The sequence below is a fragment of the Ursus arctos genome, unplaced genomic scaffold (assembly GCF_023065955.2).
Source record: "Ursus arctos isolate Adak ecotype North America unplaced genomic scaffold, UrsArc2.0 scaffold_18, whole genome shotgun sequence".
NCBI classification, from domain to species: Eukaryota; Metazoa; Chordata; class Mammalia; order Carnivora; family Ursidae; genus Ursus; species Ursus arctos.
The window spans coordinates 52,764,934-52,790,156 of NW_026622852.1; the positions used below are offsets into that span (position 1 = coordinate 52,764,934).

The 25,223-nt window shown below is 45.4% G+C and overlaps 1 protein-coding gene across 2 annotated transcripts in view; it reads left to right on the forward strand.

Annotated features, from left to right (window-relative positions):
* The window catches only part of GARNL3 (GTPase activating Rap/RanGAP domain like 3), a 141,814-nt gene that overhangs the window by 5,427 nt on the left and 111,164 nt on the right, over positions 1–25,223 (forward strand). For both annotated transcript variants that reach the window (XM_026513997.4, XM_044389619.3), the window contains exon 2: positions 10,510–10,680. In XM_026513997.4, coding sequence (XP_026369782.1) covers positions 10,538–10,680 — 143 coding nt within the window. In that variant the 5' untranslated portion in view covers positions 10,510–10,537. The remainder of the gene's footprint in view (positions 1–10,509; positions 10,681–25,223) is intronic.

Consider the following 25,223-nt stretch of genomic DNA (forward strand, 5'->3'; position numbering starts at 1 on the left):
GCTGTAGACAACAGGTTAACCTCTCAGAGCGTGTTCTTCCAGTGTGGCCCCTGGACCAGCAGCATCAACTTGTTAGAGATGCAAATTTTCAAGCCCAACCCCAAGTCTACTGAATCAGAATCGCAGGGGATGGGGCTCAGGAAACTGTTCGGGAACCAGGGTGCTCTCATCTAATACAGTGCTTCTCAGACCTAACAGAGGAGAATCCCCAGGAGGCCTTCTTACAACAGTTCCTTGGACCCCACCCCTACAGATTCTGATTCACTAGGTGGCTGTGGGTCTATGAGTTGTACTTCTTTTTTTTTTTTTTAAGATTTTATTTATTTATTTGACAGAGAGAGAGACAGCCAGCAAGAGAGGGAACACAAACAGAGGGGGTGGGAGAGGAAGAAACAGGCTCCCAGCAGAGGAGCCCAGTATGGGGCTCGATCCCAGGACTCTGGGATCACGCCCTGAGCCGAAGGCAGACACTTAACGACTGAGCTACCCAGGCGCCCCTGAATTGTACTTCTCACAAGCCTCCAGCACTGCTGGCCCAGGGACAGACTTTGAGAACCACCCCGCTAGGGCAATGCAGGCATCTTTTTTATAACAACCCTCCCAGCAGGTCACCTTCCACTTATTACGTCTATGGTCAAGGAGCCCATACTGCAAGCCTTTTTGTTATTGGGCAACTCTATTGCCTTTCCCTAATAGCGCAGTCAAAGCCTGCCTGATTATGTTGACCACCCATCGTTCGTGATTCTGCTTTGATACCTACTTGCAGCAGCAATGTCTGGGGTTGTGATGCCAGGTGAAAAGTGGTGGCTTGCATTCTGGGGCATAGACTCAGTTGTCAAGTGGTTCTCATTCCTGGCTACGCAGGTGCGATCATCGAGCAGTTCTCGAGCTACAAGCAGGACTAGTAATGCATCACACCTTTTCTGATTGGTGCCTTACCAGTAGTTAATACTTTTTAAGATTTCTGAGGTCAGTGAATGACAAGCAGAGAAAAATTATTGGTTCATAGAATGGCAAAATTGTGGAGTGGACCAAGCAAGCTTTGGGAGAGGGTAGATCTAGGTACTCAAATTACGTCGTCCGTAGGCTTTCTTCATTTTCTGGGTGGACTTATTTTCCAGGTCTTTCCTCGTGGAGGCAAAGTTAACTATTTCAGGCTTGTTTTCTACCAGCGTACAGTCCCCACTCCCAGCAGAAAGACAGTGCCTCTCTCTCAATAGTTCTAGAGCGTGTTTCCCAAGCTTGACATTCATTGGATCTCTTGAGTTGTATGCTCATCCCTGAACCAGTTGTTTTGGCTAGAAGGGGGTAAAACATGCTAATGGGCTGGGTCTGGGTCAAGTGCCCAACCCAGAACTAAGAGATGAGATCACTTCCGTCCATAGAGACCAAGAGGAAGTGATTGCCCAAAGGAAAAACCATAGTGCGATTACCAGAAGTGGAATTGATCCTGGGTTGACCTCCCATCCCCCCAAAAAGTGCCATTACACCTGGGAAGCTTTCTAAAATAGATACCCAAATGCCACCCCAGAGTCACAGCATTGGGTTTTCTGTATTTTTTTAGTTCTCATTGTAAAAGGCTACCTTAGTTGAGTGTTTCAAGTATGCTTACTAAGTTTAGCCACAGTGGGTGCAGAGCCCTACATAGAAGAGATTTTGAATCACAAATAGAAAACATATTTTCTGCTTTCTCAAATACTGCTTCCTACATAGTGGCTTCCTTGTTAGTAATGCATATAACCTACACCTTGTGAGAACAAATTTGATGCCAAGACAAATGCTTTCTTGTTCCTGAACATGGCTTTCAAGGCCAAGATAGGATCAGAAAAGAACAATTATCCATTATGCATCGTGTTGCCTTCTTCTTCCTTAGTTTCTCCTGACTTTCAGATTCTCGGATTTTTTTTTTCTTCTGTTTTTCCAGGAGACTCTTTCCCCCCCAGGTAGTTTTGTAAACTATTATTTTAATGTGGGCTGTTTTCATAATCCTCATTTCTCTATATTATGTAGTTATTCTTCTTGTTTGTGTCGGGCCCTTAAGTATTTAATCACAAATAAATCTGCTGCTGTCAGTTTTCTTTTGGAAAAACAGCAGTCTTCCTGGGAAGGATTATTAAGAGCTGTCTTGTATTAGGCTGACATAATGGGCTCTTAGGGCCAACAGAAGAAAATTAATTTTCATATTATGTCTGTTCTCCTAAGAGAAGGGAAAAAACAACTTTTATTATTCACCAAGAGTTTAAGTTAATACAAACCAGCTTCCTTTCTCAGAGGAAGACAATAGTCAAATTCGTTTTGCTTTAGAAGGTTAATATGAGAAATTATGTTTGGTTGTCTGGCTTCCAGAACTGAAAATCTGAACAGAGGTGGAGCCTGTAAGAAAATTATAAGAGATTTGGCCTGTACAGTGAGACTCACTGCTGGTTTTACCGTGGGGGAGAACAATTATAAAGCAGCATATGTAAGTGTAGAGGTGTGGGAAAATGGGAGCCACGCATCCGCTTGTCTCTAGAGCTAGGATCGTAGAGGACAAGAAGTGAATGAGAGTGAGCGGTGAGGTGTCGCTGCTGCCCAAGGAGGTTTATGTTAAAGGCTGCTCCTGTAGGATTGCTTGTAAAAGCAAAAAAAAAAAAAAAAAAAATTAAGAAGTCCTTTGGAAACGTATCAATATAATGCTAATAATTTGATGCCAAAAAGATTAAAAAGATTGATGCCAATCTCTGTTTTCTGACTTGAAAAGATATCTAGGATGCTCATATATGTTAAGTGAAAAGGAACAAATGGCTTCTTCTGGTAGTAGCAAGTGTGTAGAATTACAAATAGAATTTAAAATTTCCTAGTAGCCATATCTTTTTTATTTTTTTTAAGTAGGCTCCACGCCCAACGTGGGGCTTGAACTCATGACCCTGAGATCAAGAGTCGCATGTTCTACTGACCAAGCCAGCCAGGTGCCCCCTCTCTGAGCAATAGCTTAAAAAATAAAAAGAAACAGGTGAAATTAATTTTAATAGTTTATTCTGTTTAACTCAATATATCCAAAATATTACCATTTTAACACACAATCAGTATTAAAAATAATGAAGATAATTTACTTCGTTCAGCACTTTCTTTGAATTCTGGTGTGTATTTTACGCTTGCAGCATCTCAAGTCAGACTAGCCGCATTTTAAGTGCTCAGTAGCCATGTGTGGTCTGTGGCTCCCTCATCGGACAGTGCAGATATGGATTTCAGGTAGGAAGTTTTTGACAGAACGCATCAAGGTTTTTGTTTGGTACATAATACGACTGTGAGTCACAGGGAAATAGGAAAAGGAAAAAAATGTGGGGAGAAAAAGGATACCAGGAGACTTTAGGAAAAAGAAATCAGTAAGCTTTATTAATCAGGAAGGACAACTGTGATTTGATGGACATTTATTAACTGTTCACATAAACCCCAAGTAGGACTTAGACTTTGAGACTTAAATGTGAACCATTATATCGTGGATACATGATGTAATTACTTTTTTTTTATTTGGGGGAAATCAGTGTAAATTAACAGTTTAAAAAAAAACAGAGGAGGACATGGTTTTCTGTGTCAAATGCTGCTGATAGGTCAAACAAGAAGAACTTAGAATTAACCACTGGGTTTAGCGTCATGGGGTCATCGGTGGCCTTTTGACAAGAGCTGTTTCTTTGGAACAGTGAGGATGAAAGTCTCACTGGCCTGGCTTCAGGAGATAAAGGAGGGGAACTGGAAACAGTGCATATAGTCAGCTCTTCTCAGGAGCAGAGGGGCTGTGAGTCGAAAAATTGTTGGTTTGTTTTATTTGGTTTTGATTTGGGGTTTTCTGCTTTTGTTTTTATAAAGATGTTTATATCCGATGGGAATGATCCAGTAAAGAGAAAAGATTTCAGTAGGGGCAGAGGGTGTTTTACTTAAAAAAGAGAAAACTCACAGAGGACATAATAGCTGCCTGCCCACATTTGAAAGCGTGTCAAATGAAAAAGGAGTCAGGCCCACTCCACTCTGTGTATGGCCCTGGGCTAGACCTAAAATCACAGTGGGTATGAGGGATAATAAAACAGATTGGGCTCAACACATGAAAGTACATTCCAGCAGTCGGTGCGGCCCATGCCAGCATGGCTTCCTTCAAGATGCCGTACAATTTTTATTACTGGAGATGTTAAAGCATCTGTAGGTTAGACTAGTATTTCTCCACTCTTTTGTGTTTTCGGCACACTTTTGGATACAACAGTTTTTGGCGGCACACTTGTAAAGGTGCAAAGCAGTGTTAAGCTGGTCAGTGCCAGCGAGAACATAACGGTTACCCGCTCCAGCAGTGACCTGAGAAGCATCCCCAATTAGCATGCTGTTCTTTGGGTCGCCCTTTAGCACTTCTCTGCTGTTTGAGCAGAAATGCTTAGTGCTGCAAGCACGCTCTCTTTTGTATTCAAAAGGCAAAATTTCTACATAGTCCATAAAAGTACTTAGCCTCTCGTTGTTCCCCCTGGAGGATGTACCCACCACTGCACCCACCAGAAGAAAATCCTACCCCACTCTGCGCAGGGTCACATGAACTGTTAAGCTCAAAATCCAATCTGACAAAGATCACTCTAAGACTCGGTCAGGAATTGGTTGCTGACCACAAAATCCACTCTACCTAGTATAAGCAGAATGAGATTTAATAGTGACATAGGAAATTAAGTGCTTACAAAGTTGTGGCAGGGTGGATAGCTCAGACTCTAGTCTGAGCCCCCAAGAACAGCTCCTAGACCCCAGAACTACCGTGCTCTGCCATGACCAGGAAGGCTGCCATTCATAACAAGAAGCTGATAGAGGTCAAGAACCTGCCAGTCCTTGAGCTAACTGCAGAGCCACACTACCAACTCTTTTGATCCCAAAGCTGCCACTGCAGCTTCGGAAAGCTATAGAATCAAGAAGTCACCGACTCCAGAACCACAGCTCTGTCATGATCTACAAAAGCAAGATGGCGCCCTGTATCCTCTTTCTGAATCCGTCAGGCTTCATTGTGAGTGAGAGGCTCTCGTGAGTGCGTCTGATGTGTGGAATCTAATTCATCTCCAGAACTCTAAACTGCAAAGACGGGTAGGGGATTGACATTTTAGCTTTCTAACTTTTGTGCACTGGAATGGGGCTGAAATGGGTATTGAGCAAGTCATTCCACAGTAGCTGCCACAAACAGCGTCTTTCTTCAGTCACAGCAAAAATAAATCAGACACACTGATCAAAAGTTAGTAGCACGCTAGTGACAGTTCCCTGTACGGAGGTAAAAACAAGAAATCAGGCCTCAGCTGGTGCTTGAAGTGGATCTGCCAACTATATGTATCAGGGATTCTATAGTTTGAGCACAAATGGAAGTCAGGACATAGGTACCAGTCCTGCATTTTATGACGGGAAAGAAAAGCGTCTTTAGAAGGCCTGCCAGCCAGTAAGTGTCTTCCAGTGTCTGTGCCGTTCATCAGCCTGGATTGATGTTTTGCAGATGGACTGTCTTTGCTCCATGCACTTGTCACAGTCCTCACAAAGGAGCTGCCTGCCAGAGATTGGCAAAGAAATAGAACAGGTCCCACAGCGGTCTGACTAAAGCCACCAGTGACCTCATTGAAGAGCGGCTGCAACAGTCTGACATAGTCTCCCCATTCCAGATGAATATCTCCCTCCTGGTTTTGGTTCACACAGTCACTTACTCAGCAACTATCAAGCACTTCTGTGCTAGGCACTGGGGATGCACCGTGAATAAGACAAGTGGGGTTCCTGCTCTCATGGAGTGAACATTCTAGTGGAGGGAGGAGACAAAGTATGGGCAAACTAATGAATAACATTTGGGGACAGAGGGAATCCACTTTCTCGGGCCCTGAGCTCTGCTCCTGTGCCTGCGGAGCCAGCTCAGATCCCAAAAGCTGCTCTTGGTTTGAAGAGAGGCAAGAATGATGATTTGTGCTTAGTTTAAGGTTGCTTCCAGCCAGCCATCAGAGCAAGGAATAACGTGCAAGGTCAAGAATGCAGGGGAGTGGGCGTGGCTCCCAGGAGGCTCCCAGGTTCCTGAGGAGATTTCCACAGATGCTCTGCTGTCAAAGCAGCTTGTACCAAGGGGCCTGTCGACCACTTGGAAGGGGCCAGAACTGAGACCTTGTTGCCTTTCATGACATTTTGCTGCATTCAGGGGCCTGCCTACTCGCAAGGGAGATAGCACTTGTGCCTCAGTTGCATCCTTCCATGTCTGTTTCTTGCCGCCTCACCAGGCCTGGCCAAGCCTGGCGGTGGTCCCCAAGTGGAGTGCTGGTCCCCAACTGGAGCGCCCGCTGAGTCTTCCTCAATGGCTGCTGTTGTTTCCTCGTGGCCACGAGAAGCAGGCCACGTTTCTCTTTACTCACCTCCCTGAAGACCCAGATACTAACACTTGAGGCACACGGAGGGCCTGGGAGTTAGAACCGAAGAGGAGAAAGCTGTAAACTGCTTCTGAGGGCTGTCTTCGGTCCCGTAAAAACACAGGCACATGCCAAAGCCCCCTACACAGAGATTCGCTCATAGACACCCTCTCGTCCTCTCCTTCAGCACCCCCCCCAGAAGGCACATGGACACTGTGAATCAACCTTTTCCCAGCCACATTCTAGGGCATTTTATCTCAGAGCCACGTGCAGTCTGTCTGTTGTATTATTTGATCTTTTGTTTTGAGAGAGTTCTTTTCTTTCTTTTTTTTTTTTTGAGAAAACCAAGCTGTTAATAACATTTTCATCTGATACCTATCAAAAATCTTATGATCTGTACTCTTCATCTGCCTTTTGCAAACCTTTTTTCATAGGCCCTGTGCTAGTTTATTCCTGCATGTTCATTCTGGAACTGAAGCAGTTCTGTCTGGGTCTGTGTTTACCCACGAACAATATGGGCAGATTCACCTTGACTCCCATCCCTGGTCATCTGAGCAATGGTGAAGCTTCTCTTTCAGAGCTGGAGCTGGAGGGCTGGCCTGGACGCGCCTCAGGAAGCGGGAAGGGCCCAGAGGCAGTGGGAATGTGCCATCTGTTCTTCCTCTCTCCTCAGGCTTTCCCTCCCATCTGCCAGGCTCCTGTGCCTGTGGGGTTTGTGAGCCCGTGGCAGGACTCGCCTTGAATTTCCAACCCCCCCGCCCCCCACTGCAGGGCAAACAGGCCCCTCCAAAGATGACCTGGGTCAATGTGATTTCCCATGCGCTGCCTTCTGGTGGACTCAAATGTCCTTTTGGCTAATAGCTTTCAAGAGGGTCTAATGGCTCCTAAGATACACTTTTTCCTCTCGCCTTCACCCTTTCCTCAGATTAGGCCAGCCCTTCTTATTAGCAGACTGGGGCAGTGGCAATAAAAAAGAGAGAAGAAAAAACCGCTTCTTCCCAGTCTCGCCCATGCTTCCAGCCCTCATTCCTCCAAATCAGGCGTTGTCAGGCCTTTAGAACGTTCTTGCTCGTGTCCCTCACCTGACGTCAGATGGGTAGGACTCGGCGTTCACTTTCACTTTGTCCACACATATTGTATATAGCAGATCTTCAGAGCATGGAGTTAGGCCATTCTCTTCTTTCAGGAAGTTTCTTCTATATATTGAGCCATTTTTGCTTATTTCCATGGGTTCCAAGGAGTTATGCCAATGAACACTTGCTCTGCCATCCTTCCAAGAAGTTTCTCAACTGCTAGATATATTCAGCAGTGAGACCACAAAGCTAAAATGTCAGGAGATGAAGAGGAACATCCATTTTTGTAAATTGGGAAGGTAAGACTAAAAAAGCTAACAAGTGAGTAAAAAGATTAAAACTCACAGTGATGGGACGGAGTCTGAACAGTGAGAAAACGAAGCTTGGAATTAGCTGAAAGGATGGAAAAGAATGAAACTCGAAAGTTATGGCAAAAGGATAAAAGTAAATGGTAGGAAAGTCTAAAAGAACTCACATTTAAGTATTTTTAAACAAACTTTTAAAGATTCTAGGCCTAGAGAATCACATGCTAAGACAATGAAATAACCTGAGTATTTAAAGATTAAAATAAGTGAAAAGGTGGAATGTAAGCAGTACATAAGGTTATCTCATTCAAAAGATGTACCTGTAGGGGCGCCAGGCTGGCTCAGTCGGAAGAGCACGCGACTCTTGATCTCGGGGTCGTAAGTTCGAGCCCCACGTGGGGTGTAGAGATGACTTAAAACTTAAAAAAAAAAAAAAAAAAAAGATGTACCAGGAGTGACTGATGTACAGAGATGTCTAGGACTGTGTTTAGGTAGAAAAGCAGGTCACAGAACATGGCGCCATCTACAGACATAGGTGTCACACAGAGCTTTGCAGAGAGGTAGAGAACCGAGCGCTAGGGATCGCGCTGCTCTGTTACCTGGAAGTGGGAAGGGAGTGGAGGTGGGGACGTTGTGGGCACTGTCAGATCCCCTCAGGTCCCCTTACCATTTCTGGCTGCTTCTCCCCTCCGCTCTTCAGTGCACCTTGGCTCCAACACCCACGCCAGCCCCCACTCCCTTGCAGCTGCTCTGGGTGCGTGTGTACCTGGGGCTTCGCCCCACCCGTGGCCCTCAGCACCTTGTGCCGGGCAGTCTGCCTGGAGCGACACTGTCCAAAATGTAAAGCAAGCAACATAGGGGATTTTACATTTTCTAGTAACCACATTAAAATTAATTCTAATATTCTTAGAATTTTATCTTCAACATGTAATCAATATAGAAATTGTGAATGAGATGTTCTAAATCCTTTGTCAGTGTATTAAGTCTTGGAAATCAGCATGTATTTTTACGTGTCCACAGCTCTCTTTGCCCACATATCAGCTGCTTGGTTGTCATAGGTGGCCACTTACGACAGCCCAGCTCACCCAAACCAAAGCTGTCCCCTCAGAGGACTCTGCCTGCAAGAGAAACCTCACGTCCCTGCCCTGCTTCCTCTACTCCCTTATGGGTTTCCTTTAGAAGCACTTTCTTAATAAATTTTTTGCATTTATTATTATTATTATTATTATTTGTAACTTAAAAAAATCTAAAGGTTCAAAAGGAAACAAAAAATGTTCTTTCTCATCCAGAAGCCCTGCTTTGTGGTTTATTTGTTTGTTGATTGCTAAGGCAGCATAAACTCTAGGGAGCGTGGGTTTCAGAAGGCTTGGCGGGGGGGTCCCACTGAGTAAAGAATAACTGATAACATCCCAGGAACTTGGCTTCTTGCCGTTTGTCAGCTGTGGAAAGGCTTGAGCCTTTGATGTTTGTCTAGTCGCTGCCCAGATAAGTAGCCTCAAGCCATCCGAGGGTGAGATTATCTGAAGTCTGGCTCAGGTATGCAGCACGTGGCTTCAGGGCCCAGGACAGGCCCTGGGGGAAGCTGGGTCACCGCTCAAGGAGGAATGGCAGATGGGCCTGGCAGCAGTGAACTTTCTTTCATTCCTAACATGCCCGCAGCCTAGCTGGTACCACTGTAGCAGCTTGGGAGTGGGCAGCGCCTGTCTGGCTCCACGCAGCGAGGCTGCAGAGGCTCCCTTCCCTTGGCAGCAGCTCCGCGGCAGGATGGTGGTTCCCTCTGCAGATGCCGCCTCCTCATTGATAATGCCGCTTGAGCCAGTAGGCCTTCTGTGCTTTGCCTTGTCACAGTCTTTATGAAGAAGGCGTTCTAAAGAGTCCCTTTTGACCAGAGTGCCATTGGAGATGGCTTTTGATTTCTATGTTTGCATTTCCAAGGAATTGGATTTAGTTTGCTTATTCGTCTGTCACTGGAGGTAGGGGTGAGGGAAGAAGGCTGGCTGCTAATTGGCTTAGAAAATAATTCCAGTCCGGAGCCGAGATGCCTGCGTTTCCCTAACAAAGCAGCCCCTTCATCCCAGAACTACCTTTCCCACTTTCCTCGCTGTGTCCTCAGAGAAAGGAGCAGGCAGGTTGCAGGAACACGTTTCTCAATGTAGTCTCCTATGCAGCTCATTTATTTAGTCAGCGGGCTTTTGCTGCTTATGTCCTGTACATGCCATTAGTCTTGAAGGGTCGGTTTGGTCCTTTCTGTCTACAGTGTTGTTGCCAGCATAGGCTGTTTTGATGGCTTTTCTTGCATATTTTAATTGGAAATAAGGAGAGAAAACCAAGTATTGTGGGACTCACACGGCGATGGAGGTCCCACGTCTAGTTAATCTCCAAAAGCACTCTAGACCGAACTTTCTCTTACTGAATGAATGTTGTCTTTCTCTGAGTGAGTCTGTGATGGCTTGAGTGCTCACTGGTCCTCCTTTTACCTTAGACCCCACTCACTTGACATGGTGGATGACTTCGCTCAGTACTGAGGGATGTGACAGGATTGCACGGGGCCTGGGGCACACGCCTTCCTCTCCCACAGCGTGCACGGGCATCGCTTGGTGCAACGAGGGTGTGGTGCAGTCTCGCTGGGGCACCTGGGTCTTGGAAGTGCCTTGGCTTCGTCCCTCCTGACTTCCTGGTGGGGGCTGGCCTCGAGGTAAGAGCGGTTGGCCTGCCATTCCTGTTCTCTGATCTCAGTGCCTTTCCCAACTCCTTCTGCTTCAGCCCGGCACCTCAGCCTCCAGGCCCACTGATGGATCCGCTGACCAAGGGGTCCTGTAGGAGTCAGATGGCACAAACCCTTCTATGGAAAGCCAAGTCGTCTCTCTCCTTTGGCATCCAGCCTCTTCAGACATGGCCAACAGGAGACCCTGAAGTAGAGTCCCAGGTCAACCTGTAAGTAAGTAAAAGAAACCTCATCTGTTTGGGCCCATGCTCAGTCTAACCTGAAATCCCTTAATGCTCAGAAAGAAAATACTTTTTACCTTTTCAGGGAGAATAGAGAGGGGAGTGGGGAGTGGATGTTCGGTTCCGAGATTTCCTTTCTGTTCTTAATGATGCCTTCCTCGTGTATTTCTTTCTTTATTTGGCAATAGTCACTGAGCACCCACTCTGGCCAGGCCCTGTGTCAGGCATGGTTAGCACAATAGATTCAGTTCCTGTCTTCAGGGAATTTGCAGCTCATGGGACAGATAGCCCTTCATCAAATAATCACGCAAATAAACACTAACAGATTGTGACAAGTGCTATGAAATGTGTTGCCTTGATTCAATAAACATTTACAGAAGGCCTTCTGTGTGCCAGGAGCATCTTGGGGATATAAGAGAATAGGGCAGTGTCCTTACCCTTGAATAGCAAATCATATCTACATGGGGGGAAAATCCAATATTATTCAGAAGAAGTGATAATAATAAGTATAGCATAAGTAATAGGGACTCAAGTCCCATAGGGTGGTAACTGTGTTTTCCTGTTTACTCCTGAATCCTCAGGGCTTTGTTATGTACAAAAATATCTGTTGGATGAATGAATAAGTGAATGAAGAGGAGAATACAAATCAGGGAGCTCAGCGTCCAGGGGAATCAGGGGCTAGTAGGTACAACAACATGATTGACTTACGAACAAATGAGATGCCTCATCAATTCAATGTGACAAGTATTTATCAACACTTTGCTGTACCCAGTGCGTTTGTGAAGCTAATTCATAGCTGGGGGCAGGGATCAGGATCACCTGCAGAGCGTAAACAACTTATGCCCCAGGCCCACCCCAGAGATTCTGGTTCAGTGACTCTGGAGTAGGCCAAAGAGGACTCTTCGGGGTGTTTGCCTTCCCAGAACTGATAGCCTGTCCAGGGAGACAGACAAGTAACCAAATAACTCCAGTCCTACTTGATAAGAACCAAGTATGAAGTGCTGTAGGAGTAAGTACTCTGCCGGAGCACAGGGAAGAAAAAGGGGTACAGCTGAGATCCGTAGTAGGATGAGCCTTGGCCCGGACAGCAATGGGGGCAAGAAGACCACTTTAAACAGAAGAACGACAGAGCTAAGGCCCAGATTCATGAAAAGAATGTTTCAGCAATGTTGACAGGTGTTAAACCAGTGGTTCTCAACGCTGAGTGCACATGAGAATCAACCCCAGGAGCTTTAAGAACAAGGAAGCCTGCCTTATTCCTCCAAGATCCTGAGGTCTAGGCTGGGACACAAATACCAGTACTTTATAAAGCTTCCCAGGTGATTCTCAAATGCCGTAAAGGCTGAGAAATGCTGCTTTCGCAAAAGTGACCACACGTAATTAAATAAATACAAAATAGTTAGAAGCAGCTTCTGTGCCTCGCCAAGGGGTCTGAACTTTCTAACTTAGGCTATGGGGAGACTTTGATAATTTACAATCTGAAGAGCTAATGCCGTTTAAAAAGTACAAAGGTTCACATTGTTTAGAAAAATTCACGATTGCCAGTTCCGTTGTGTTTCTTCAAGGAAACCAGGGCGAGTCTGGAGTCACCGCCGGCTTTTCAGAGTGACCACCATACCTCCCATAAATGGCCCTTTAATGAGCATAGGAGATTTAATCTGAAACTGAAACCTAAAATTTCAGTAAATATTGAATTATCTGAGCAGAATGATCCTGTTGCTGGCAACGAAGGGCAGTGAAACAGGGGCTCCATCTACTGAGGGTGCGGTGGAGAGGACGTCCCTTTGCGGTCCTCCTGAGCTCGCAGCGGCAGCTGGTCCACACTGGGCGTACCCGCAGCAGCCTCTTTTCTAGACTACAAGCCCCGTAGTGCTCTGCGCGCATGACGCAGTCAAAGAGGCAGACAGGGCTGCGGGAGAGCCTATGAGATGCAGCGGAAGCAACCGAATTGGTATCTGGAGGGCCCTATTGGTGAGTTATCTGGTTAAGGGTGGGCCCAGGCCCTGGTGATTGGCGGCCGCCCGGCTGGCTAGCTGCCGGGAGAAGCGGTTAGCGAACCGAGTCCGGATCAAGGACTGGACCCCAGACTCAGGGGCCGGACTTGAAAATGATTGTACCAGGAGTCGGATGTTGGGTTCTCTGGAAAATGGGCTAGAAAATGTGTTTTAAAGAACCTCTGCCATTCTGTGGGCTGCTCATTTATTCATTAACTCATTCATTCAATAGTATTTATTGATTACCTGTGTACCAGGAACGTGGGCAAACATCCTAAATGCGGTTTCTCATTTGGTCTTCATGGAAAACCCGATGAGGTAGCTACTGTTAGCTCCATTTTACAGATAAGGAGCTGAAGTCCAGAAGGATTAAGAGACGTGTCCAAGACAGCGTGTAAGTGACAGGGCCGGGATTTTGAACCTAGATTTTCCAGCTCCAGTGCCCGTCTCCTAACCTCAGGGTGCTCAGCCATGCAATCAGGAGCAGAGTGTTTATGGAATGTAGGCGTCCCCAGAGCATCCTGATATGTATGAATATATATGCATACATATTCAAGTGAAGAATATAACAGTATCTTACTGGACACCAGTCTGGACAGATTCTGATAACAGACAATTCACTGAGCACCTGTGTGCTGTGCTGGACCCTGTGCTAGGCACTGGGGATGCAAAGAAAGCCTCTCCTTCCAGATGAAGCGGGCTGAGGAAAGTGCTATTTCCTAGGGCAGTCTAAGGATTTCCCAGTGGAGGGAATACATGAAGAATGGAGCTTTACCAGGCGGAAGTGGGAGAGCCCTTCCCAGACAGAGGTGACCATATGTGCAAAGGCCAGCAGCATCAAGGCACTCTGAGTGTTTAGAGAACTGCGAACAGTCTCATTTGGCCAGTGCTTCTTGAGAAGTGGTGGGTGGTGAGTCTGGGAAAATAGACAGAAGCCTACTTAACCACTGGGGAGTGGGAGGGCTTAACCACCCACTAAGAAGTTTGGTTTTGAGTCTGTAGACCGGGGCATAGCATGATGAGATTTGCTAATTGGAAAAATAACTGGTATCAGTGGGCAGCTAAGTTGCAGCAGGATAAGGCTGGTGGCAGGGGACCACATTAAGAGTGGACGGGGAGGAGATATAAGCTTTCTAATGAGTAGCAGGAACCATGGGATTGATTCAAGAAATATTAGAGAGGAAGATTAGTGTGGCACACGTGTGGTTGGTGGGGTGAGTAAGGGACCCTCTGAGTTTTGACTCAGGCAACTGAGTGGTTGATCTTGCCATTAATGAGAGGACCCTGAGATGAGACAATGCAAAACCCAAGGTAGGATAAGATAAAGATCACTAGATAAATGCCATCAGTACTGAAAAGGGGTAGTGTTACATCTCTGGGGGCAGAAGATGCTTAGGAAAGTCTTCTCAGAGGCAGTAATATGAAGTGGACCTGGAAAAAGGAGCCCCTCCCTTCCTTCTTTTCTTTTTCTGGACTATCTTTTAATAGGCAGAGATGGGGAGGAGGATATTCTAGATGGCCAGATCTTGGTTTGCTTCTTGTGTGGTGCAGTAGTAGGAAGTCTGGGAAGTCAGATTGAGGGGCATATTGTAAAAGATCTTGGGCCACTGGAACACTCTGAATGGTGTTTGAGACACGCAGGTGATGGTTTGAGCCCTGCGTTGGCAAAGTTAATTTCACAGCTGCGTACAGCAATGAGGCCAGAAGCCAATTAAGAGATGGGCTAGGCTGTGTCGTCTTGGTTGTAAGTTACATAAATCCAACTCAAATTAGTTTAGGCCAAAAAAGGAGAATGTCTGGGTTCATGTAACCAAACTAAGGAAAGGGGCGGATCTGGCTTCAGGGATGGCTAGATCCAAGGACGCAAATGCTGCCAGGTCAGTCCATTTCTCTCTTACTCCCATGTCCTCTGAATTCTTAGCCCTGCTTCTCTGTTGGCCATATTGTCTCCTACTGTCTGTGAGTTGTCACCGTGCAGCAGGTGGTGTGATCTCAGACAGCATGAAACTTGAGAGGAAGTCTTTCCCATTCATTAGAAGAACGGTGGGAAAGGTCTGGGCTACATGTCCACGCCTGGTTTTGTGGTTTTGTGGGCGAGTATGTTACCAGGGGAAGAGGAGATAATTGCTGTTTGCCCTGGTAAGGAGAGTAGGCTTGGAGAAGAAAAGGTGTCATCAAGAGGTAGGAGAACAGGATTCAGATGGGTCATGGAAGCCATTGGAGGGATTTCAAGATGTGGAGTGGTCTGTGACTGATCACAAAAATAACTTAGGAAGTTTTTTCAAAAATACGGAACCTATTTCCCTGGAATGCCTCGTGGTGGGACTCAGGCGGCTGGCCTGTGGTGTCTAATGCAACCGAAACTTTGCAGGTGGAACTGCAGTCTGACAACTGAATGTGCTGACCAGGCGGCTGTGGAGCACCTTTGAGAATAATGCGACTTCACTCGGGAAGGGGGGGCAGGAGGCCGAGGGCAAGACTCGGCAGTCCTCACTCCTCCCAATTCATCACCTTGTTTCAGGACCATTACCGACCTGAAATGAGGTAAAATTTCTTCCTAGACGTGTTCAGTACATTAGGGAAAAAGGAAAGCTATTAGAAAGATGGTTTTCAGGGCCATTCTGCCTTGAAAAGATGACAGCCGGAAGGGGAAGGAAGAAAGTTTGAAAAGTTTTTAATCCCCTCTGAATTATCTGCTAATTCGCTTTTACTATGATTCATGACGATATACTACCAAAAAGTTGGATTCCTTACAACGGGTAATTCAAACTTCATTTCCCTCACTAGGCTGAATTGGCAGTTGTTTACTTTTTGATCTTTTGAGGAAAGTTGGCATGTATTTGAAAGAGTTTGTCTTCCAGGCATTATACGAATATCAGGCAGTTTTGTACTTACGACATTTTTAAAACAGCTTCCAAAACCCTTGAAAGACCTAGTTTGTTCCTGAATGAAGGGCCACTTAAACTTAAAACACAGTGCTAGAATGTAAGCTTTCTGGTTTCTGATTGGGGAAATTCTGTTCCCCTGTCCTCTTCTTACCATGGAGCACCTCCTGCCCCACTTGCATGGAGGAGAGAGGTTGGACCGCTAACTTGTCCCCCTCTCCTTTCCCCTCTCACTCTTGGGATTTGGTTGCCCACAGAGCTTGTGTGTTATTGCCTGTCTTGTTGTTGTTCGGAAAAACACGCCCGAGTCCTCTAGAGGCAGGCGTAGAGGCCCATCTGCCTTGGTTTCCCCCGTTGGAGCTCAACAGTCCTGAGACAGCAGTTGCCCTGGCAAGCATCCGGGCAAGTATCCCATAAGTGGCCTGTTCCACGGTCTAAACAGGAGGGATGGGGGCGTAATAGGAAGCCCACTTGGCGGTCGGGCTCAATTACATTCACCAGTGAGACTCTGACAGTAAGGAAGTTGATATTTTGATTTCCATGTGCTTGAGTCTTGTCACTAATTCTTAACTGATTCCAAACACAGAGAAGAGAGCATTCTGATTTACTGATAAGTTCCCACAGCTCCCACGATTGTGAGACAGGCACAGATTTGCAGGGGTCTGGTTAGGAGGTCTGAGGGTCTGTTTGGTTTCCTTTGCTTTTCCTCTCTTGTTCTTCCCTGTCTTAGCAGAGCATCTGGCACGTAGAAAGTGCTCGCTAAATATTTGTTGGGTCTTAAGTGAAGGGTGATAGAGCAAAGGTGCTAGCTAGGAGGCTTCTGTCTGCGATGATGAGGGTCTGAGCTAATGCAGAGAACATGGAAATAGAGAAGAGAGGAGCAGCGAGGGACTGTAAGACATCGTGGAATTCTACACACGCCCGTAGGTGCAAAATGGTAGACAAGCCTGGGCATTGCAGCAGTATTAGCAATAGCAAAAGATGGAAAACCATTGCCTGGGGAGCTGGTTAAATAAAATATGACGCATCCACTCAGCAGAGTACTTTGTGGCCATAAGAAAGAATACAGGAGCTTTTTGGGTACTGATTTGGAAAGATCTCCAAGGTACGTTGAATGAAAAAATAACAAAAACAAGGGTTGTGTATAGCATGCTACCATTTGTGTGGGGAAAGGGGAAAAGGGAACTTGCATTTTTCTTTGTCAATCGCTAAGCTTCTCTGGGAGGAATATGAGAGGAAATGAGGGGCTGAGGGGGCAAGAGAAAGGGAGGCTTTCCCTGTACAACCTTCTAGGCTCTGTGGGTTTTGAACCAAGTGAGTGTATTCTCTCTTCAAGGAATAAAATACAAATGCCCAGTTACAAACATACAACTTTCAAAAGCAGTGCTGTGCAGGCAGCAGGAACAGCACCCCGGCGACCCACCAGTGCTGGGTGTGAGGGGAGACATGGGTGATTGCTCTGAACCTTGTGCCTGGGGAGGCTGACTGGGGAAAAGATGGCAGTTTGCTGAGCCGCACGCAGGAGTTGGTGTGAGTGTGGGCCGGGGCTGCCCAGGTGTCCATGGAAACTAGGGCCCGCCCTTGGAAGTCCGAGTTTGCAGTTGGAGAGAAAGATCCAAAGTGGAGCTTTGGTTTGGGGAGTTGTTAACTTAGAGGTGATATTTGAAGGCACAGGAGCAGAGAGGTCCCCAGAGAGGGAGGTGGCCTGAAACAGAAGGAGAGGATCCTCACCGATCAAGCTAGGCATGGAGTTAAAAATTGCACTGTTGCTTCATGTGATCTGAGAACCAGGAGGAGTATAGTCTCACTCTGCCAGGACATCCTGGCCCTTTCCCGGGAACTGAAGCTGCATGTGCCCTACTCACCACGGGAGCTCAACAGCCCCTGGAGAATAACAGCTAAAAGCAATCAGGTTTCCTAAGGAGGTTATGCCATTGCTAAGACTATTCAAGTTTTCTGTTCTTTGAAATATTATGGTCCTCAAGGGCCAGCAACCCATTTTTGGTGCTCACCTCATCTCAAAGTACAGTACAGAACACTATAAGGACACACTATAAATAGTGACTAGATAGTATTATTCTTTTTAACCGCTGCTCTTACGGAGCAAAAGGAAATAGCTTAGGCTGCCCTGCCCTAAATTCACCTAGCTAACACTCATTTTTATAAGTCCCATTTTGGCCTAGGAAGCAGACTTGTTTTCTTGTCATCTTCTATAGTGATAAATGTTCTTATTAAAATACTTTGCCTCCTACATTTCTGTAAGTTTGGTTTATCTATTTCTTTGCTTTCTTTAAAGCTCTTTCTCTCCCTTGGCTTCATAGTCTCATTTTCTTAGACTATCTCAGAATCAGAGTAGCTTAGTAAAGTCAACATTTTAGAAAGCCTTTCAGAAATATAGTTTGACCTTAAAAGCACAAAGTAAGCTGCTTTTCTTCCGCTACATGGTCTGAACGTGCCTGCAGGAAAACTGCACACAGATAAGCATGGAATGGATCTAAATTGGTCCAGAAAATTAGAAGGAGAATACAGAGATCATTTAAAGTGTAGCTTGGGCCTTCCCCCTCCGCTCTCCTAGGTCACCTCAAGGTAAAATTCATTCAGTTCCAGAGCATTTATTTCTATGCTTGAGACCAAGAATTTTTCACATATTGGTATTGGCTATGAAGGGGATCAGAATATGCCACCCCAAAATATGCTACTTTGGCATAAAGATTAGTTTGAGCTGAAGGCAATGGGGAAGAAATTCACAGAAAGAACTCTGCCCTCCCCCTATCTGCTTAAAAGCAGGGCATAAATTTCCCGTTGTAAAGGTGCCCCCTATCTTCTCCCATACCTAGAGGAAGAGAACAACCCTATCGCCAGAGACAGAGAAGGCATCAAGACGAGTCTGCTTAAATAAGCCTTACTAAATAACTTGTATCTACTATTAGTTTTGCCCCTGTATTTATCTTACCATGATTTACCTCTCCTGGAAGCCTCAGGTCCTTCTTTTGTCTAGTCACTTCTCCACAATTTATTGCCCTTTGTTAAAAGGGTATATAAACGCCTGAGTCTAGCTGCTTCTTTGGGTTTTCTCCTCTGTGGAGCCCTTGTGCATGTAAAATTGAAAATTAAACTTCTGTGTCTTGACTTCTGTTAATCTAGCTTTTTGTTTGGTTAATTCACAGACCCCAGTTTCAAAACCTAAGAGAGTAGAGGAAAAATTTTTCCTCCCCGACAGCTATGTTCCTAAAGTGTGAAAATTTTAGATTACAACAAATTGCAGCTTGTCACAAAGAGATCTTTTTCTTTGTGTTGTTCTTCAAGCATCACACACATCTTCCTAATGAGAGGCATGGAGCACAACTTCTGTTTATTCAAATACGTACTGTGCTCAAAGTAGAAATCTTGCTAAGTGCTTCTTCATATGTATTTTCTCATTAAATCCAACAGCCCTATGACGAAGGTACTGTGGTTATCAGTATTTGTTGAATTGATTCATTTTTCAAGCCCCATTTTACAGTTGTAGAACTGAGGATTCATGAAGGAGTGATCAAGCAGTGAATTAATGGTGGGCTAGACAGGGCTAAGTAAATGTAGGCAACACTTATGCACATATAATTTCTCTGTACACATAGATATTTATTTAAGTTTAAGGTCAGGGTTCTGTGTTTTCTCTGTGTGACATTTTTAAAGAATTTTTTGTGCTAGAATTTACATGCAATAAACTGCAAGGATCTTAAGTATACGGTGGGGTGAGTTTGGCACTTGTGCCTGATCTACTTTTTTTCCACCTGGTCCACTTTTTAATGTTACAGCGCCAGTCACTTGCATTTAATTGTATCACCTGCTTATTGAAAGACACCAGCCACCAGGCATAGGAAATGTGAACTTCATGAACTGATAGCTAGTGAATGAGGTGACAATTCTTCCATTGTGATGGCTCCCACAGCATTTGCTTTGTTTGCTCGTATCACTGGCATCATATTAATCTCTGAAATGGATTTCCTGATACTCTAACCTGAGGCAACATTTACAATATTCTTATGTCTGACTCAAAACAGATTTCATGAATATGCTGTCTCATGGAGCTCACTTCCAGCAGCAGCTGATTGTGAAATTGAGAGCACATGGGGGTGTTCTCAGGCCTGATCTTAGAGAAAGTTATGGAGCAGCTTCTGTGTTCACCCTACCTAGTCTGGCTCACCCCACCCTCCTGTGTTACTCCTGGCCCCTCGTAAAGAAGAAAAGCCCTAGGGGACATGATGGTTCTCCTCAGATCTTTGAAGGGCTTTCCTAGAGAAGTGATCTTAACTTGTTTTATATGGCCCCAAAGAGTGAGCTGGCTTGTTTTCTTTCATTCATTCATTCATTCATTCATTCTTACACAACTCCTGACTCTGTGCCAGGTATTATGTTAGGTGCTAAGGATTTTGCGTTGAGCAAAACCAAGGGAGATCCTGCCAGTGTGAAGTTTATACTCTAGTGGGAGAGGCAGGTGTTAATCCAACCCCTTCTTTGGAATTTCTAGTCTGGGGGCAGGGGGTGGGTCAGAAAGAAGAAGGAGTTTGGAGAGCGCGTTCCAGGTCCTAACATGAGAAACCCAGAAGCTGCTCATGGGCTGGAGGCAAAGGAAGAAAGGCAGAGTGGCTGAAGTGCTCAGAGGAAGGGGAGCAGGCCCAACCCCACAGTGGTGCGGGTGGGGGGTGGAACGTGATGGTAAAGAAATTGAAGAAGAGTATGGTGACTAACATAACATAATAAAAAATAAAAAATAAAAGAAATTGAAGAAGAATGAAAGGGTGAAGATGTAGGATCAGCTGGTGGAAATCCAGGGGTGATGGACTTTAATTCACTCCTGGAGAAAACTGTTTAATAGTCAGAATAGAGGGCCTTGGGGCATATTGTGTTTGTGATCACTAATGGTGTGTAAGTACAGACTGGGTAGCTCTTTTTCAAGTATCTGGTAGAGAATACACAATCACAGATAACAGGTTGGACCCCAGATGGTCCCTAAGTCTGTGGAGCTGAAAGTCTCTGGAAGTCTTTTCCACCCTAAGATTGTATGATGAGGAGACAGGAAGACTGATGAGGCCATTGTTGGCATCTGGGATTCAGACCATGAGGACCTGTTGGATGGAGGGACTGGGCTGGCTGAGGATAGGGGCTGATCACCCTCCATGGTCGAGGACTGACCGTAGAGCTTGGGAGGGAGAAGTCAACAGTGATTCATTCCATAGCTTGGAGACTGTGAAATAATTGAGTGCTGGCAGAAGTGAGAAACCACATTGTTGGATCAGTTTCAGAAAAACCACACTGACCTCGTGGCACTTCTGGGAGAAGCAGGAAAGGTAACTGAGTGTACGTCAAGCCCAGAGATGTAAATTTGGAACTTGTTAGTAATATCGATGCCATAAAAGTGCACAAGTCCTTCAAAAGACGGACTTCAGGGAGCACTTCACATTTGGGAACAAAAAGAGAAAGAACAAGCCAGTGAAAGAGGCGGAGGTGACTGGTTCTATGGGGTTCTGTAGAGAAGATGCCTTCCCTGGGCATCCAGTGGGTGGGAAGTTGGTCTGTCAGCATTTCTCAGGTCACCTTTGCAATTTATTTTGGTTAAAAATACAGGTGCTTAGATCCTATTCCTGAAGATTCTGATCAAGGAGGTTTGGGGTAGGGACTGGGCATCTATATATTTAGATGAAAAAATTTTAAGCACAACAATTGTTGGAGAGGATGTGGAGAAAGGGGATCCCTCCTACATTGTTGGTGGGAATGCAAGTTGGTACAGCCACTCTGGAAAACAGTGTGGAGGTCCCTTAAAAAGTTAAAAATTGAGCTACCCTATGATCCAGCCATTGCACTACTGGGTATTTACCCCAAAGATACAGACGTAGTGAAGAGAAGGGCCATATGCACCCCAATGTTCATAGCAGCAATGTCCACAATAGCTAAATTGTGGAAGGAGCCAAGATGCCCTTCAACAGATGACTGGATTAAGAAGTTGTGGTCCATATATACAATGGAATATTACTCAGCTATCAGAAAGAACGAGTTCTCAACATTTGCTACAACATGGACGGCACTGGAGGAGATAATGCTAAGTGAAATAAGTCAAGCAGAGAAAGACAACTATCATATGATTTCTCTCATCTATGGAACATAAGAACTAGGATGATCGGTAGGGGAAGAAAGGGATAAAGAAAAGGGGGGTAATCAGAAGGGGAATGAAACATGAGAGACTATGGACTATGAGAAACAAACTGAGGGCTACAGAGGGGAGGGGGGTGGGGGAATGGGATAGACCGGTGATGGGTAGTAAGGAGGGCACGTATTGCATGGTGCACTGGGTGTTATACACAACTAATGAATCATCGAGCCTTACATCGAAAACCGGGGATGTACTGTATGGTGACTAACATAATATAATAAAAAAGCATTAAAAAAATTTTTAAGCAAACTAAGACTTTTGCAGGGGACAACAGGAAACTGTCTTTATGACGTGTTAGTGAAGGATTTTTTTTAAGTCAGAGAAACAAAGACCAGAAAGGAAAAGATTGAAAAATGTTTACACTAGAATTTTTAATTTCTCCATGATAAAAGATACCAGGAGCAGATTTTTAAAAGAAAAACCACTGTTTCGAAGAAGAGATCTGTGATTTGTTAACCAGAAAGGATTGGTATTCAGAACATACCAATAATTCTTACAAATCAATTAGGAAAAGACCGACAACCTATAGAAATGGCGTGGGTGAAGAATCAGGAATAGGCAAATCCTAGAAAACGTAGCCCATATGGCCAAAAAGCAAAGGAAAAGATGTCCCAGCTCTTGCGTTGTCAGGGGAGTGCAGATTGAAACCACATCCCAGTGAGACACCATTTCACATCCTTCAGACTGGCCAAAACCAATTTCTGACAACACCAAGGGTTATTGAGGATACGGAGCACCCACAACTCCCATGCTGTGGTTGGGAGGGTGAATTGCTACACTCACGTTGGAAAGCAAATCTGCAATGCATAGAGAAAATAAAGATGCACATATGACCCAGCAGTTCCACTCCTGGGTATGTCATCTAGGGACATGATTGCCATCGTACTGGAGGAGAGATATAAAAGGATGTGGATTACAGCGCTGTTTAAAACCTGGAAACAACTGCAATATCCAGCAGTAGGAGAATGGAAGAACAGTGGTACATTAATCCAGAAGGATACTCTGCAGCAGTGTATGTGAATGAAGCAGAGCTACAGGTATCGACGTGTACAAATTTCAACAACAAATTGTTCAGCCAGAGAAGCTAGTTGCAGGAAGACATGCATAGTAATGGTATATATTTGTGTAAAATTTTAAAACATGCTAAATAATACTGTATATTGTTTATGAATAAGTACACAGTGCAAATATAAAAATACGAGCAGGAAGTATAAACCAATATTATTTAGTGATTATTTCAGGAGAGGGAGAGATGACAGTGGAACCAAAGAGATGTACCCAGGGGTTTCAGGTCTGTCTTATAATGTTCATTATGTTGTTTTTCTATGTCTTGAAATACTTCATAATAAAACAGATTAGAGAAAAAAATCCAGATGATTCCGATATATAGCTAGGTTTGAGAACCAAGATCTAAAATCAGTGCTTCCCCAAGTTCCATATGCATATGAGTCCTCAGGGGATCCTGCTATTCTGTTTCATGAGCTCTGGGGGGGGGGGCTGAGAGTCTGCATTTCTAACCGGCTCAGGTCCAAGGACCACACCATTCTAAGTCGCAAGCGTCAGAATGACCTGGGTGTTCTCTAGGATCCTTGGCACGTGGGGGACTGTTCAGAAGCACCTGCTCTGGACAGCGTGCCTCCCTGCAGGGTCCGGGTGCAGTCGGAGGCAGGTCTTGTGCATCTCAGTGGGAAAACGTTGAGGACCTGGGGACACAGACCTTAGAGGGATTTCCCCAAAGAAGCCAGATCTGCAGGTGATCAAGGGAGATATGCAGCAACATATGTTTTCTGTTGATATTTTTTCCCTTAAACCAGTTTCTACTTAATACTTTGTGGTCATGCCTGTATAGGTCTCCTGTGGGCAAATTATCCTCGGAGCTGGAAGGCTCTTCAGTCCCTTTTCTTAAAGGAAAAGAGAAGCTCAGGTCACTGAAGGGTGGGGAAGGGAGAGAGCAGAGGGACAGACCTTACATTTGCAGGAATCCTCTTGTAAGCAGTGGTTCCCAGCTTTCTGGATGGTGGGTCTTGAGCTGAGAAAAGCATGACAAACCCCCCCACCCCGGACTTCTGCTCTGGGCACCCACACCTGACTCCTGAGGGGATAAAAAGAGACTGTTTTACAGTTTACCATATTTGCTCTCCACAGGTGTGCCTTGTGCTTCCACAATATTTCTGTTCCCATGAAGTCCTGTGTCCTTGACATTTTCCCACTGAACCGTAAGCACTGTGAGAGCAGGGACCACACATCCCAGGTTTAGCACCTGAGCCCAGGACCTGGTACCTCATACCTGCTCAGGAACTGCTTATTGAATGAGTGAAAGAATTTTGACTCAGATAGAGTTTTTTTAAATGAAACTTTTTATTTTGAGAGAATCATAAGTTCATATGAAGTTGTAAGAAAACAGAGAGAGGGGTGCCCGGCTGGCTCAGTTGGAAGAATGTGTGACTCTTGATCTCGGGGTCGTGAGTTCGAGCCCCATGCTGGGTATAGAGCTTACTTACAAAAAGAAATAAAGAAATAACCCAGAGAGATCCCAGGTGCCCTCTACCCAGTTTCCCCCATGGTAGCACCTTGTATCACTGGTGTGCGGTATCACAGCCAGAAAGTTGTGGCCGATACAGTCCACTGGTCCTAGGTTCCCATTTTACACACAGTCCTGTCACATGGGTGGGTTTGTTTAGCCATCACCACAGGCCCGGCGGGGAATGGCTTCCTCACCACAGGCTCCCCAAGCAGCCCTTCATAACCACACCCACCTCTCTACCATGTTGTCAGCTCAAGAATGTTAGATAGATGGGGGGCGCTTCGGTGGCACAGCGGTTAAGCGTCTGCCTTCGGCTCATGGCGTGATCCCGGCGTTACGGGATCGAGCCCCACATCAGGCTCCTCTGCTGTGAGCCTGCTTCTTCGTCTCCCACTCCCCCTGCTTGTGTTCCCTCTCCCGCTGGCTGTCTCTATCTCTGTTAAATAAATAAATAAAATCTTTAAAAAAAAAACAAAAAGAATGTTAGATAGATGGAATCACACCTTTTAGGATTGGCTTTTTTCACACACCGTAATTCCCTGGAAATTTATGCTACATGTATCAGCAGTTTGTTCTTTTAATTTCTGAGCAATACTCCATGGGCTGGATATACCATGGTTTGTTTAACCAGTTGCCCCCCTCCCTTTTTTAAAAGATTTATTTACTTATTTTTGAGTGTGAACTAGGATAGGGGCAGAGGGAGAGGGAAAGGGAGAGAAGCAGATTCCCCGCTGAGCTCGGAGCCTGACTCGGGGATCGATCCCACACAACCCTGAGATCACGACCTGAGCCAAAATCAAGAGTTGGATGCTTAACCAACTGAACCACTCAGGTGCCCCCTAACCATTTGCCCTTTCAAGGACTTCGAGGATTTTTCCAACCTGGGGCTATTCTGAAGAAAGCTGCCACGAAACATTTGTATACAGATCTTTGTGACT